Source organism: Acinonyx jubatus, chromosome D2, assembly GCF_027475565.1.
Source record: "Acinonyx jubatus isolate Ajub_Pintada_27869175 chromosome D2, VMU_Ajub_asm_v1.0, whole genome shotgun sequence".
Lineage (NCBI taxonomy): Eukaryota > Metazoa > Chordata > Mammalia > Carnivora > Felidae > Acinonyx > Acinonyx jubatus.
Genome location: NC_069393.1, coordinates 12,843,349 through 12,859,610, shown reverse-complemented (window position 1 = coordinate 12,859,610; position 16,262 = coordinate 12,843,349). Strand labels below are relative to the sequence as shown.

General features: G+C 47.8%; 1 protein-coding gene, 1 long non-coding RNA gene and 1 other non-coding gene across 3 annotated transcripts in view; 2 read left to right on the top strand and 1 right to left on the bottom strand.

The window, feature by feature from the left end:
* PRKG1 (protein kinase cGMP-dependent 1) overlaps positions 1-4,293 on the bottom strand; it is a 1,240,511-nt gene extending 1,236,218 nt beyond the window's left edge. The window contains exon 1 of the mRNA XM_027049866.2: positions 3,642-4,293. Coding sequence (XP_026905667.1) covers positions 3,642-3,907 — 266 coding nt within the window. The 5' untranslated portion in view covers positions 3,908-4,293. The remainder of the gene's footprint in view (positions 1-3,641) is intronic.
* Positions 3,345-15,899, top strand: LOC113596484 (uncharacterized). The gene is made up of 3 exons (XR_008291981.1): positions 3,345-4,551; positions 10,179-10,440; positions 11,056-15,899. It is a non-coding gene; the product is annotated as an uncharacterized LOC113596484 (long non-coding RNA).
* On the top strand, positions 9,971-10,055 carry TRNAW-CCA (transfer RNA tryptophan (anticodon CCA)). Its single transcript has one exon. It is a non-coding gene; the product is annotated as a tRNA-Trp (tRNA).
* Positions 15,900-16,262: the final 363 nt, after the last annotated feature.

The window sequence follows — 16,262 nt, the reverse complement described above, 5'->3', positions numbered from 1 at the left end:
CTGTCCCTGTTACAGATTAATATTGATTCCAGGCTTTGCCTGAGCCAATTTAAAAACAACAACAACAACGGTTTGCAGTCCTCTGAGCTAAATGGGCAGCCAAAGCAAGGAATTCAGGTGTGGGTAAAACACGGAGGGAAAGAATTAAGGATATTAGGTAATTCTTGATGTGGAGTATATCCAGGCACGGAGCGTAGAGCTCACAGAAAACAACATGACGTACTGGGACTCAACTGGCAGAAAGTGACATAGAAGTTCAAGATATCATCATCACCATCCAAAACACCGTCCTGTTTTCAAAGATAATCACTTGATCCCTACTGGGCATTTCTATGGGGTCTGAAAACGAGGGCTGCAATAAGTCGGATGTTTTCTTTTTGAACACGATCATCATATTGTACACTTGATACTTATGCTGAGCACTTAGATCTTCCCTTCCCCTAGTATAATTTTCATCTAAGCATTCCTTGGATACTGAGATCATTCTTAATGGAAATTGTGCCTTCTGCCCTCCGTGGACACATAGAGGCAGACCTGGCTAATTGGACTGACTTGATTACAACAGTCGGTGAATTCTGCCATTTCCTTCCCCTGCAATAAATGCGTAAGATATTTTCGCCACCTATTATGTAAATATTTTAGATTGCCATCATTTTCTAAAACGGCACTTTTAGGCAAAAGCTCTTTTTTTTTTCCTCCTGCCCACCAAACAGACTCCTACCATTTCAAAATACGTGTTCTTTCTTGTGCATCTAAACGCTGTGTGTCTTAGTAAAGTTTGAAATGAACTCCTGAATAGTTATCCCGCAAATCCAGCAGCAACTGCAAAGGAGCACCAGCCTTGCAATAAAGCAGTCTCTGAGCCCAGGTATGTGGTCAGGATACTGCCACTTTCAACACGGGCTACGTAAGGTGACGGAATGTTGAGCCCCCCCAATCCGAGTATCTGATAAGCAGGAAATACACTTTAAAAAATTTTTATTTTAGAGAGAGAGAGAGCGGGACAGAGGAAGGGGAAGACAGAGAGAGAGAGAGAATCCCAAGCAGGCTCCACATTCAGCACAGAGCCCCCACGTGGGGCTGGATCCCATGACCCTGGGGTCAGGACCTGAGCTGAAACCAAGAGTCAGAGGCTCAACCGCCAGAGCCACTCAGGCGCCCCATAATGGACTTTATTTCCAAAGCGTCTTGTCTGCTGTTACGTGTTGTATCAGACAACTCCTTGTTCAATCATTCTCCTTCTTGAACCAAATTAAGGTGCCTCACCAACAATGAAGTTGTGATTGTCTCTTTCAGGGCTAGGGGTTGTACCTGATGCCCATGGCTACTGTCCCGGAAGAGTGTACCTGACCAAATCGTTTCAACCCTAGTGAGCCGGCTTGCTGAAAAGACACCCCAGGCTCCCCCTTGGAAAGTATAAAAAACCCAAGTGCTCAGTGGGAAAAAGTTCACCCTGGATCCCAGCGAAAAGCAGAGAGGAAGTTGCAGAGCATTCCAGCTCCTTGGTGTAGATACAAACATGCCCTGACCTCTCCTGAGCAGGCTCCCCTCCCCGCACAGGCCGGAGGCTCCTACCCCTAACACCAAGGCAGGGGGGAGGGGGGGGGGAGCCTAGGAAAGATCAGCCATTTCCTCCCAGCGCACACAAAACGTCCTCTTGCTGCTGGAGAGATTTCATCCTGGAGGATAAAAGCGCCTCTGAGAGCCAGCCCCCGAGTGAGGGAGGACTCTGGGTGGGGAGAGTCAACGCGGGGCCCCTGTGCTGCGAAGGGGCGCTGGTTACCCAGGAGGGGCGCAGCCCAGAGCGGGGATCTGAAATGCCAAAAATGCGCCAAAAATGCGATAAAGCCCCGGCCGGCCCGTAGGCCCCGGGAGGCGAGCAGCTGCCGGGTGACCGCGGACGAAGTGGCTCCTCAAGGAGGTGGGCAGATTGATTCCAGCTGCTGAGCGAGGGGCAGGGCAGCGGCCGCGGAATGCGCAGCCCGGCCGCGCCGCCGGAGCCTCAGCCCGGGGCAGCCGCCACCCCACCGAGGGCAAGGCCAGAGAGGAGGGCCTTGTTTGGGTCTCGGCCTGGCGGAGGGAAGAATGCCACCGTTCCATCGGGCGGGGACGTTCAGGGCAGGCTGGGCCAAACGGTGCCATGTGGACGGTGTCACTTTGTAAGCCGAGTGTCCCTTGGGACGCTGAAGGCGGTCCCCCTAGACGTCGCTTCGGAACGGGCCCAAGCCCCCAAGGCGAATCCTCTCCGCCCGGCTCCTGTGTTTCTCCCCTGCCCCCTCCCAGCGCCTGGCCCTCTTCTAACAGCTCCTCGACCCTGCCCAGCCGCCTGTGCTCCCCTCCCCCACCGCACAGGCACGCTCATCCATGCACTGGAGAGGGAGACAAAGGAGGGGTGCAGTGGCGGGGGAGGGGGGCCCTGAGAGCCAGGATGGAGACCGGACAAGAGAAAGTGCTCTTTACAAGTGCTGGCCTCCACCTCAGAGAGCGAGGGGGGAGGGACGACTTGAGGGGTCCCCTGGGAGCCCCAAACTCAGACACCGAGTGATCTAAGAGGAGGGAAGAGGGGGGCGGGCATGAAGGCACGCCTAATGGAATATTCAATATCCTGCGAAGTGCACTTTGGGCCGCGCACTTCCAGAGACTAAAAGCCAGTAATGGGCCCTGGAGTGTGCACTTCCTGCCCTAATGTCCACGGGCGCTCTAATGCTGGAGCTAATCGATCAGCCCCTCCGCTGCAGGCGGCGGGGAGTGCACAAGCTTCCTACTTGCGGCCAAAGTCGCCCGGCCTCCTCCGCGCGCTAGCCCCGAGCCGCACACAACTCGCAACCGGCAGGATCCGGCTCTTCAAGTGTCCGGAGAGGAAGGGAAGGAGCCAGGAGGCGCCCGGAGGGACGGCTCCCCTCCCGCCTCACCCACACTTGAAGGCGCAAACGTTCCCAAGGAAGGCAACAGGCAGGCAGCGTGGTCCGCCCTGGGACGGGGCTGGCCCGCAGCCCCAAACCCGCCTCAGGTGCAAGGTCACCGCGGCGCCTGCAAGCCCGGGGCGCGCGGACGTCCACAACGTGGGACTTCCTCGCAGTTTCGCGCTGACTTCACAGCTGCCTGGAGAGTGACCCTCTGCATAAACCTCCACCACCCCCCCCCCACCCGTCCCCACCCTGGAGGCCGGATCCCGGCAGCGGAGACGCGCCCCCGTCCCGCCTCCCCACGCCCCTGCACCGGCCCCGCGGGGCCCCGGCGCGGGGCACATTCAGTCGCTGCACCGCGCCCGACCCCGGCCGGCCGCCCCTCCCCGGGACGCCGGCGCCCCCCGCTCCTCCCCCCCCCTACCCCGAGCACGCCCTGCGGCCCGGGACTGGGGTCGCCTCGGGGAGCCCCAGCGACCCCGGGACGCGCGGGGCACCGTCCCCGCAGCCGGGCGCGGCCCGACTCCGCGGCGCGACCAAACTTTCCGCGCTGCCCCCGCCCCCACGCGGCCGGGGCGCGTCTCCCCGCGGAGCCCGGCCCGGCACGTGACGGCCAGGCACAAAAATAAACGCGGCCGGGACCCGGGGGCCGCGGGGACACCCCACTCCGCGAGCGCTCGCGCCCCCCGCCCGAGCGGGCCTGCCTCCGGGCCGCAGCGCCCGGCCGGCGCCTACCTCTCGGACTTGGTGAACTTGCGGAACGCCTGCCGCAGGTCGTGGAAGGAGCGGTAGGTCTGGGGCTCGGCCGAGATGCCCTGCGCCCGGGTGGTGCGCGGCCCGATGTGCGGCGAGGGCGCGGGCAGCACCGACTGGCACTTGTGCAGCTTCCGCTTCAGCTCCTGGATCTCCTCCTCCTTCTCCGACAGCCGCTTCTCCAGCTCCCTGATGCGCTCCTCCTTGAGCATGAGGATCTGGGCGAAGTCCTCCTGCAGCTCGCTCATCTTCCCGCCGAGCCCCTCCGCCCAAGTTTGCGCGGGCCGGGGCGGCGGGCGGGCGGGCGCGGGGGGCGAGCGCGGCGGGCGCGGACCCCGGAGCCGGGCGGGCTGCGAGCCCCTAGCGCCGAGCGGCCGGGGAGCGAGCGCCCAGGGCAGGGACGGGACGTCTGAGCGCGGAGCGGCGGCGAGGCCGAGCGCTAATCCCCAGGCTCTCGGGGGAATAGGTGATTATCTTTCATTGAGAAACCAATTAGAGCTGCCCGGCCTCCCCCGGGACCCCCGCCCCCGGGCGCTCCGTGAGAACCCCGCGCGCGCCGCCCGCCGAGAGCCGGGTGGACCAGACAGCCGGCCGTCACCCCATCGCCCAGCGAGCGCTCCCACACGCTATATGGTACCAAAGGGAAGGGGCGGGGTGGGGGGAGCTCGATGCCACTCGGTCCTCGAAATAGCAACAATCACCATGTGATCTGGCAGATGACGCAGCGCTTGTAACCGGAGCCTAAAGACTTTGTGGGGTGTGTGTGTGTGTGTGTGTGTGTGTGTGCGCGCGAGAGGGTGAGAGGGTTCATGAACACCGCGCCGCCTTCACCCGGCAGCCGCCTTAATTCACCTTGCTTTTCACTGTCCGCTTCTCTTCTGCTCTGGATCAGGTAGGGGGGCGGGGGAGGAGGAAGGGGTGCGGGCGCGCGTGTTTCTCTTACTGGGAAGCCCGGGGGCTTTGACCCCCCACTAATAATGGCAAGACGTTCGCAGTTCCAACTTTTTTTCAGCCGAAAATTGTGCTGGAAATCGTCAGCTGTTGGAAGGAAAGTTGAATGAATATGCACGAAGTAATGAGCCAAACGCTTGGCGGGATGAGGGGCAGGCCCTTCTACTGTGCACTTCTCGGAGCCTGGATTTTATTTCACGCGCTACAGTTAAAATGTGTGTACGTCCAGCATCCGAATGGAATCGCTGCATCGTCCTCCGTGGCTGTGAAGTGGCATCCGCCCCTGCCGCAGGGCTGGCACGCGGGACCAGGGCCGGGCTGAGGGAAATTGAAACCGAAATTGCATCTGTAACCTGTATTTCTCCCTCACCTGCCTTTCCATCCCCTCACCTTATGCTAAATGGATTCTTCTTCCTGTTTGAGCCTGAGTATCTGCTAATGCCTAAAATTTCTTTTTCTTATGTATGTGTGTGTCCCAGAGAGCATATTTCATAACGTAAATCACTGTTTAAGGGTTTATCTGCCACGGGAGGAGTTGACCAGGTAATGATCAACAGATTAGTAAATGTGTTTTTAAAGAAAAAAAAAAATACACGCAGACCAAGATACCAGAGGACTCTGCAATCTCAGCTTAAAGAAAGATCAGTGTATAATCAGTGGCTACTTATTAAAAACGAAAATCTTTCTACCTTGTCTGAAACTACTAACTCATATACTTTGGTTTGTAAACAAATCCTGAAATATATTTTATTCTAGGGATTTACTATTGACTGTTAGTTTTGCTCATCTGATTATTTTAAATCAAACACCTTTCAAACCACAGCTGAATTCTTAATCACACCAGATGCCAATCTGCTTCTCATCTTTGAGAAGGAGTTCTAAGTCCTGTTGGTGTGGTCGCTTCTATCTATGACCAACTTAAACTTCCCGAATCCTTTTAGGAACACTCACAAGTGATATTTTAAAAATAACACATTAGTAAACTTTATCACATTCAAAACTAGCAGAGGCTCAACCTTATGAAACAGATACAGTTTTAAAATGATTCCTGGACAGGTTTTTTTCAAGTTTTGCATGATCTTTTGTACATTTTTTAACATTATTTATTTTTGAGAGACAGAGTGCCAGCGGGGGAGGGGCAGAGAGAAAGGGAGAGGCAGAATCTAAAGCAGGCTCCAGGCCCCAAGCTGTCAGCGCAGAGCCTGACACCGGGCTCGAACCCACGGACCGCGACACCATGACCTGAGCCGAAATCAGACGCCTAACCTACTGAGCCACCCAGGTGCCCCTCAACTTTTATATTATCTTAAATGCAGATACTCAAATGTTTCTCCTGCTTATTTAAAAAAAAAAAAAAGCATGGGGTGCTTGGGTGGTTCAGTCGGTTAGGCGTCCGACTTCGGCTCAGGTCACGATCTCGCGGTCAGTGGGTTCGAGCCCCGCGTGGGGCTCTGTGCTGACAGCTCAGAGCCTGGAGCCTGTTTCAGATTCTGTGTCTCCCTCTCTCTCTGACCCTCCCCCGTTCATGCTCTGTCTCTCTCTGTCTCAAAAATAAAATAAAAACCTTAAAAAAATTTTTTAAAAAAGCAATATTTAGGCCAAGATTTAACATATACACATACACACAGACACACTCCTCAAAACCCTAAATTCATCCCTAAGTTCCAAAATTAATCTTATTTTTTCATACGTCAGTTTTAACTTAAGCGATGTTGACATTAAATCTTGTCCGTTGGCTTAATAAATATTTAATTTAGAGCACAAAGAACACTTGAGAAAAGATAGCCGGCAGGAGAGTAAACCCTGAATTATGAAAAAAACAAAACAAAACAGCATTTCATAGCTGAAAACAATTAACCCATCTCACCCAATCACCTAACATTCTAAGAGAAAAAAAAAAAATAGATGCCTAAAGGTAAGGTCCAAGGTCACGACCTAAGTTAATAAGTTTGGATCCGAGATTCTCAATGCCCACACAGAGTGCTTTCCCTAACAGGCTGCTCCTAGCTCAACACCAGAAAATCTAGAAATTCTATGATTCAGACAACGTGGCGTTCAAAGACGTGGCTTTACCCTGTGTCATTTGCTTTTGACTCTGTAGCAGTAAGTTTCAACTATCAAAGCAAAAGTATTAATGAATCTTAGTTTTAGTTTGTTCCGTTTCCTGTTTTTCTTAAAGGAGAAGGTCGCCATCTAGTGCCCTTGGAGAGATTTGCTAAATAAAAATCAACCACAGTGAAGTGAGGTTATGTCCTTAAATACCCGTAGAGTGTTCTTATGTTCCTTATTTGAGAGAAAGAAAGAAAATACGCTGAATTTTGTATCAGAGTAAAAACATTTTTAAGAATTAAAATTTTAAGAATTTTAAGAATTAAAAATGTACGTGGGGCGCCTGGGTGGCTCAGCCACTTCAGTGTCTGACTTTGGCTCAGGTCATGATCTCATGGTTTGTGGGTTGGAGCCCTGCGTTGGGCTCTGTGCTGACAGCTCAGAGCCTGGAACCTGCTTCAGATTCTCTCTCTCTCTCTCTCTCTCTCTCTGCCCCTTCCCCACTAACGCTCTGTCTCTCTCTGTCTCAAAAATTAACATTAAAACAATTTTAAAACGAAAAAAGAATTAAACATTTACAATCTTTTGGCCACTGAATAATGATTTACATGTTATACAGCTTTTTCAATGCCCTTTATGCAACCGATTTTAAGGCTCATAATGACTATAAGGTGGCACTAGCATTCATTTCCATTTTGTGGATGGAGAAACTGATGCTCAGCCAGATTAGGTAACATAAGCATGGTCACAATGTCCAGATTTGACGTAGCCTGTCTTAATCCCTGAGTGGGATAAACCCCAACCTGAAATGTTTTAAAATGTCCACTTCTCTATGAGCCCAGAGACAAGCAAAACTAAAAGTTCTTTGATAATGGGAACATGCTAAATTTAAAACCCATTATGAACCCGGATAAATCTCTAAGGCACTGGCTTCTCAGCGATCTATTAACCAAAACTGTTTTCCCTGAGATACTTGGGGATCTACTCTCCATTTCATACACAAGTTCAAAACAATGTGTTTAAAATATACGTACTTTCGAAATGTTATGGGGTGTGTTGCCTCTGTACCCCCTAGCAACAAGGAACATCTTGCAAAGAACTGGAAGCCTTATAGATAGCTCATGGGACATTCTTGTCCTTTGCTCCAGGTCGACGTCCGAGGAAGCAATGGGAGTCGATAAAAATTTTTTAAAAACTAAAAGTCAGTCTGCTTTTTATCGTCACTGTATGACACAAGCCGTCCAGAATGTCAGTGGTAAAATACTCCCCTCCCCAAAATATTTCATTGGTCTAACTTCAAGCAGTTGCTGCGTTCACTGCTGAGCAGATGAACCGCTCCCAGAGCCACACCCCTGCAACAACACTGAGCTTTAGTACAGATTATTAGGGTCCGAGGATCCGGAGCAAAGAGAACAGGCACGTGCAGATAGTGGGAGTGAGGTCTCCTGAATGGCAGCAGGAGAAAGGTTGGGGAAAATGAAAACAGGGCCAGAGGTCCCAGCCTCTGGAATGGTTGGCATGGGCAGGGTGGGGGTGGGGACTGAATTCCAACACCTTATATCCAAACACTCCTCTTGGTTACAAAACGACAGTAGTTGCAGAAAACTGCTTACAATGCATTTCCCATCCAGGGATGCAACTAGCGAATGGAGCCTAAAGATGTGTATTTATGTCTCAACTCTTATCACTTCCCAAGCTGTGTGCTCTCGGGCAAGTCCCGAAACCTCATGGGGACGTGCTTCACCCATTTGCAGAATGGTAGCACCTTTCTACCTTCGAGGATTCTGTAGAATTCTGCCTTCCCGGTGACTCACATTTTGAAATTATCAGTCCGTTCTTACAAACGACATGCATCCATCAACTTCAGCAGAGTTTAAAAATTTTTTTTTTCAACGTTTATTTATTTTTGGGACAGAGAGAGACAGAGCATGAACGGGGGAGGGGCAGAGAGAGAGGGAGACACAGAATCGGAAACAGGCTCCAGGCTCTGAGCCATCAGCCCAGAGCCTGACGCAGGGCTCGAACTCACGGACCGTGAGATCGTGACCTGGCTGAAGTCGGACGCTTAACCGACTGCACCACCCAGGCGCCCCGAGTTTAAAATTTTTGACAAGAAAGAGTTAAAGCAGAGTCTAGATGGTCCTTTAAAGATTACAGTGTGCTTTGAGATTAACAGAAGCTTGGAGCATTTTCTGTTAATTCTACATCATACTAGACGTGGCTTCGACGTTAGTGCCTAAACCACGTACTGGTGACCACGAGTGTGGTCATACTTTAGGCAACATAAAGGCGTGAAGTCCTGAAACACCTCCACATCTGCATCGACCATATAGAATGTCAAAACGGCAAATGAAACGCTGCCTCAGTTAAACCTCAAAATTAGCTTCCGTTTATGGTATTTACTTAATACAATATGTTTGCCCTCCAGGAAAAAAATACATAAATGCTTTTGACCACGTAGTCCTGTGGCTGTACATGGAGCTCTTTCTCATGTTGCATACAACGGGGAGACCATGGCCATTGGTGATATTTCTGTTATCTCCTCTACAAGGTTTGAAAAACATAACTTTTCCTAACAATTCTGAAAAATAAAACTAAGAGATGATGCTACTTAAGTATTGCAGAAGTCAAATTCTGAGATATATTCAGAACCTTGAAATACGGAATATTACTCCTGGAATATGGACATAGGGAAGGCTATGGGACTTCAGGCAGATAATTATATCTCCCTGAGCCTCAGTTTTCCCAATTATGTATGGATATTAAGGTCTCTTGCGCCTGGACTTATAAGGCTCAAATGAAGCCAGATGAAAACCAGATGCTTATCACTTAAATATGACCCTATATAAATAAGTAGAAATGAAAGGGTAATGCTCCCCCCCACCCCCACCTGGATTCTTGAAAGGGAAGTCCCCCAGCAGGGGGCAGAGCAGACAGGTTCCATGATGGTGGTGTGGTGGTAATATTTATACTACATTCAGCCTAGTCATCAGTTGTGGTGAGAATTCAAAGACAGCCCCCAAGATACCTACGCTTGGTGAATCTGCACCCTCTCCCAGTTATTCAAACACAACGACTCAAGGTATTGCTCTGAAAGGATTTTACAGCTGTGGTTAAGGTCCTGTGTCAGTTGATTTTAAGATAAGATCATCTGGTGATGTTAAGATAAAATCAGTCAGGTGAGCCTTTAAAAGGGATTGGGCTCCTCCCGGAGACAGGGTTTCCAAGCCTGAGAAGGTTTTGATGCAAGAGGGAGTCTGCATTGCTGCCTTTGAAGACAGAAGGACCATGGTGGGGGGGGGGGGGGGGGCGCCTGGGTGGCTCAGTCGGTTAGGCATCTGACTCCAGCTCAGGTCGTGATCTCACGGTTCATGGGTTCAAGCCCCATGTCAGGCTCTCTGCTGACAGCTCAGAGCCTGGATCCTGCTTCGGATTCTGGGTCTCCCTCTCTCTCTGCCCCTCCCCCACTCACGCTCTATCTCTCAAAAATAAATATATATATATATTTTTTTTAAAAAGGACTATAAGGAAGGCAGGTGGAAATCTAGGTGCTGAGAGTGAGCGTGACCACGGACACACAACCAGCAAGGAAATGGGGACCTCAGTCTTACCGTGGCAGAAAACAGTCCTGTCCCAGCCATGACAGCTTGGAAGATGACCCTGAGGCCCAGAGGAGAGTGTAGGCTAGTTGGCATGTTGGCCTCAGCCTTATGAGACCTTGAGCAGGGAATCCAGCCAAGCCACGCCCAGACTTCTCACCTCCAGAACAGTAAGATAAGAGGTGAGTGTTGCTTTAAGCCTCTGAGATTGTGGTGCTTCCTGAGACAACAAGATAAAACTAATGAATTCGGCTATCATTAAAAACATCCACTAAAAAGGCCAGAAATATTTTACCACTCTTAAAAGCCCAACTTTACAAGAGTCATTTTTAGTGAAACCACTTTAGTACGTTTCAGATAGATACTCGGGGACAGAGAAAGTTGTCAGAACTTATAAACTGCTTGAAACACACGGATGACAGTGTGCATAGCGTTGTGAGTAGGACAGACTCTGAGCCTTAGCTGTCTCCTCTGTGAAACGCTAGTAACTATGTCATAGTATTTTGTGTTCTTGACCATTTGTTTTGGCTCTGGGAATACATTTAAATAATCTTGGATTCTTATTAATTGGCTATTTCCATAGCCATCCGTGGAAATTAAGGGCCCCTGCATCATACCGCCTTCCAGGTTCATGTAGTAATCAAATATTTGAGAAGAGGGGACAGGAAAGAGTACAAATCCCTTGAGTTTAGCTTTTTATTTGATTTAGTTTGATTCTTTGGTTTTTTAAAATGACAGAGACTGACCGATCTTCTTCCAACATTTTTTTTAAGTTTTTAATTTATTTTTATTTTCAGAGAGACAGAGCGAGCAAGCAGGGAAGGGGCAGAGAGAGACAGAGAATCCCAAGCAACCTCTGCACTGTCTGCAAGGAGCCCGATGTGGGGCTCGATCTCACTATACCGTGAGATCATGACCTGAGCCGAAACCAGGAGTCAGACACTTAACCGACGGAGCCACCCAGGGGCCCCTACTTCAAGCATGTTTTACCAAAAGTGTTCTGAAAGTCAGAAAATAGATATACACGATATAGAATTCAGAAAACACAAAAGGATGTTGGGGTGCCCCAGCCACCCTGACCCCCTGTATGGTGACACCCATTCGTGATTGCCATTCTCTTGTGTATGCCTCACTATTGTATTCTCATGTAAGTAAGCATAGCTATACATAAATACCTATTTTTACACACATTTGACACCGAAGTGTTAATATCTGCTCTGTATGTTAGCTTATTGCCTAGCTTAGTGCTATAATTTCCCGACTTTGAGAACACTAGGAGACGTTGTCCCATTGTGTGACAAAATCCTGGGTGACAGGAGTTCCTCCAGTAACTTCAGGGAGTGTGCCCTTCCTTCGTGCAGACATTATTTATACTTCTTCTTAACCTTAAAGATATTGGGCATCTTTATTAAATATTCTTACTGAAAACTTCACAATGGTCTGATGCTTTCAGAGAACAAGGCAGGCATTCTTACCTACATACATCTTTAAAGGATGTGATAAAATTAGCACCTGCTCTTTGTTGATGGAGACACGCATCTGGGCTCATCCCAGGTTGTTCCGAATTAATGATCCTCATGTACAAAAAAGCTAAGAAGCCATCACTAGGGATAAGGAGCACTGTATTTTGACAGCCTCTGAGCCTTTATAAATAACACGTTTTGGTTTTTTTTGTTTTTGTTTTTGTTTCTTTTTGGTCTCCAATCAAAACTGCATAGTTAGCTGAAGAGAATCCATTTACTAGTTCTGGTCCCATGAGGACACATTTATTTGGAAATTATTTTCTCAACCTATGTGGTCATTTATTATAAAAATATAATTTGTTTTTATACCTGGGGGGGGGGGGAATAGTTGCATGGAACCTACTGTATTCCGGGACATATTCAAACTCTCATATTTACAGCTGACACTCCCCAGAGCCGTGTTCGTTAGATCTTCTCCACCCGTGCTGCAGAGGGCAACAATTTAGAAGGCCTAGCAAAGCGGGAGAGTGCAAGAAACAGCTCCAAAGTCTCCCAGATTAATCTGAAGTAATGGCTTTCGTTACAATGAAACAACTTTGCATCGAAACACGCTTTGGCTGAGCAGATGTCTGCCCCTCCCCGCAGGGTGGCTTTTCAGCACCCATCGTTCGCAGGGAGCAGAGAGGTGGCAGGAAGACAGAGGATATTGAACTAAGAAGACACGATACCCACAGCCCTTCATTCAAGACTTCATCCGCTAAAGGGAGATCACTTTACAGAGTGCAGGCGGGCAGACGTTACTCAGACTGTGGCTAAAATCATCAGCAAGAAACCCTGCCAGGAATGCCTCAGTGTAACATGAGGTGGTGCTGGAGTGTGTGCGTGCGTGTGTGTGTGTGTGTGTGTGTGTGTGTATTTCAGTCACGGCCCTTTTCTTCTAAATCATCTTCTCTAGCTGGGGTCGGTCAGTAAACGCAAGCTCTTCCTTAAAAACTGCCTCCACTCAGGACATTTGGATAGTTCCACGTTAAGAGCAGGCATGGAGTGATTTTCAGGACAGACGGGAAATGCCACAAGTTGTTGGGGATCAGCCTCCAGTGTGTTGTCATCAATCAGGAGTGTCCACTCCCTCCCCTCCACAGCCAAACCGATTTACCTTTGGCACAAATGTCAAGTTAGCATTCTAGGAAAGGCACGGGAGAAAGGCCATTGACGTCAGGAATCATTTTATTAAGAGACGAACCATGACTCCTGCATTGTTCCTTTGAAAGGGAAACAAAGAAACCAAAAAAGCAATGCCTGCATTTACCTGAACGGATGTACTTGGCTTCATTCATTCAAGTATTTTTGCTCACTTTTCTGCAGGTCCCAGGCATGCCACTGGATGACTGGGGACACACAGAGACAGGTAGGACACAGTGTCCACCCTCCAGAAACGGACGAACGTGTGGAAGCAGCCGAGAGGTGGACACACATACGTAAATGACTATCGCAAAGCTGTAGTGAAAAATGAGGTTATCCCGGTGCAAAGGAAGGGGCGGGGGAAACACTGGATCCTTGAGTGTGTGTGAATGTGAGTGTGAGAGAGAGGCAGAGATGTAGTGCCCACCAGAGAGCAAGAATCACCACATCACCGATTGATACGTGCCCACTTTGTTGAAATCGAAGGATTAACTTGGTAAACAAATGAACGAGGTAGTTGAATTTCCAGTGTGGGAGACAGAAGGCCACACGCTTCCTGGAAAGTCTACGTGGAGAGACTAGGGCCGTGTGGAGGCCCCTCCAAGGACTGTGAATTTTATCCTAGGAGGCACTGAGGATTTAATAAAATGCCATAACCAGGGAAATTGTACAGTAAGTGACATATGGAAAGTTCCAAAGTGATATTTGAAAACAACCAACTATATGTGTAGCACCCATAAAGTGATACTACAGTGTCCCCGCGGGATTTTATGTTCGTTCAATTCTGCAAAGACTGCTTTTTCCTTGTGAGTGTGCAAATCCATTCACCAGGAAAATTGGGTTAAGATAATCAGATTACAGAAATACCGTTCCCGGACAGAGCGACCCTTGTGGTTCTGAACACGTGTGTTTGTTTAACAGCTCACACCATACATTCGAGCTATCGTTCTATTTGTGGGAGAACGGAGTCCATTTATCGCTTAGAAAAATTAAATCATGTTCCCAATAAAGACAAAATTAATAAGTAGCAAAATTAATTAATATACAGGGTAGTGGGAAATGCTTATTAGCTTGTAGCATGCGAGAGGGCAGTTTTTCAGATGCTACTACTCAGGGGGCTGTGTGTGTAGGAAAGGAGGGAAAAGGGGGGGTGGCTATCAGCATGAGCAAGGAGAAAACATTTTATTGATGCGTCATCTTTAACAGTAAAAATTGATGATGCTATACTCAGAAAATGAAGAGTAGTGTGTTTGGGGCGCCTGGGCAGCTCGGTGCGTTGAGTGTCCTACTTTGGCTCAGGTTATGATATCATAGTTCATGGGTTTGAACCCCACGTCAGGCTCTTGGCTGTCAGCACAGAGCCCACTTTGGATCCTGTCTCCCTCTCTCTTTCTGCCCCTCCCCCATTTGTGCACGTGTGTGTGTGTGTGTGTGTGTGTGCTCTCTCTCTCAAAAATAAAAAAAAGAGTAGTGTGATTAATCAAAATTCCCTGAATACTATGCTATATCTCACCAGATAGACTTATCTGTACATTCAATGCAATTCCAACAATTTTCAGGGTAAAAGTTGATGAGTTGATCTTAAAATTCATATGAAACAAATATTTCAAGATTTAAAATAACGAAAACACAACAAAAACTATGGTCCTGGACTGTCAACCCTCAAGTGTACTGTAAGGCTATAATAATTAAACCAATGTGATCATTTCCTTTTTAAAAATGGGCCAAGGAAAACACATAGTTTAGAAGCCAATCCTTATCTATGTGGAAATGTAATTTATTATAAAAGTAGCATTTCAAATTATTGGAGAACTAATGTTCACAAATCAGAAGAAAATTTATGTAATACAGATTTTAAATATATTGTATATGTTTATTCAAATATAACATATGTATATGATGTTTTCCCCACTTTTCAATATGCTGAAATATACATAACATCAAGTTTACTGTGTAACCATTTCTCAATGTATAGCTTGGTGACATTAAGTCCACTCACGTTGTTGTGCGAAAATCCCACCATCCCTCTCTACTACTTTTCCATAACTGAAACTCTGTCCCCATTATACAGGAGCTGACTTCTCCCCTCCCCCAGCCCCTGGGAACCCCCATCCTCCTTTCTGTATATATGCCTTTGACTTCTCTGGGTACGTCGTTTAAGAGCAATTCTACAGTATTTGTCCTGTGACTGGCTTATTTCACTTTGCGTAGTGTCCTCAAGTTTCCATGCCGTAGCATGTATCACAACTTTCTTCCTTAAGGCTGAATCATATTCCATTGTGTGTATATAATCACATTTTGTTTATGCATGCATCTGTCGATGGATACTCAGGTGGCTTCTCTCTTTTGGCTCTTGTAAGACCACTGTGCTTATTGGTGCACAAATATGTATTTGAGTCTCTGCTTTCAATTCTTTGGGGTACAGAACCAGCAGGGAACTTGCTGGGTGATATAGTCATCCTCTGTTTCATCACAGAGAATGTTTTGTAAACATATAAAACAGAGCTGGGATCCATAACATGCAAGGACTCCCTAAAGGTCAATAGAAATACCAAAATTCCAACACAAAATGACAAAAACAAAGACATTCATCTTTGCTAATGAAATTCACTTTTGCCTATCAAATTGGCCAAACTTAAGAGATTGGTAATACTCCTTCATGTCAATGTTGTCCTAAGTGGGCTCTCCTAAATACAAGTAGGTGCGTAAGTTGTTCATCTTTTGTAGCGAGCAATTTAACGGTAGCCACCAAAATCGTAAGAATACATTTGCTTTTACTCAGCCGTCCTACCTGTAAAAATTAAGCTTATAACATGATTCATGTTTATATACAAAGATTGCTGGTGGGAGGGACGGGTAGTGAGAAGAGCGCCTGGGTGGCTCAGTCAGTTGAGCATCCGACTTTGCTTTCGGCTCAGGTCATGATCTGGAGGTTCGTGGGTTCCAGCCCCGAGTCTGACAGTGCAGAGCCTGCTTGGGATTCTCTCTCTGTCCCTCTCTCTCTGCCCCTCCCACACTGATGCTCACTCTCTCTCTCTGTCTCAAAGTAAATAAACTTTAAAAAAAATTAACATTTTTTATTTTTGCTGTTTGTGAAAGAGAAAAAATTTAACCTAAAGAATTAAGTAATTGGTGATACAGTCACATTATGAAATGCTATGTAGCTATCAAGAAAGAAAGAAGTAGGTATGTAGGAAGATCTCCAAAACGTGGCAGAAGTGAAAAAAAAAAAAAGAAAACAAGCAAAAAATGTGATTTCATTTATGTGACCATTTTAATGTTATATTAAATATATATATACTATTCTTTTAATGTTTATTTTTGAGAGAGAGAGAGAGAGAGAGAGCGAGCACGAGCAG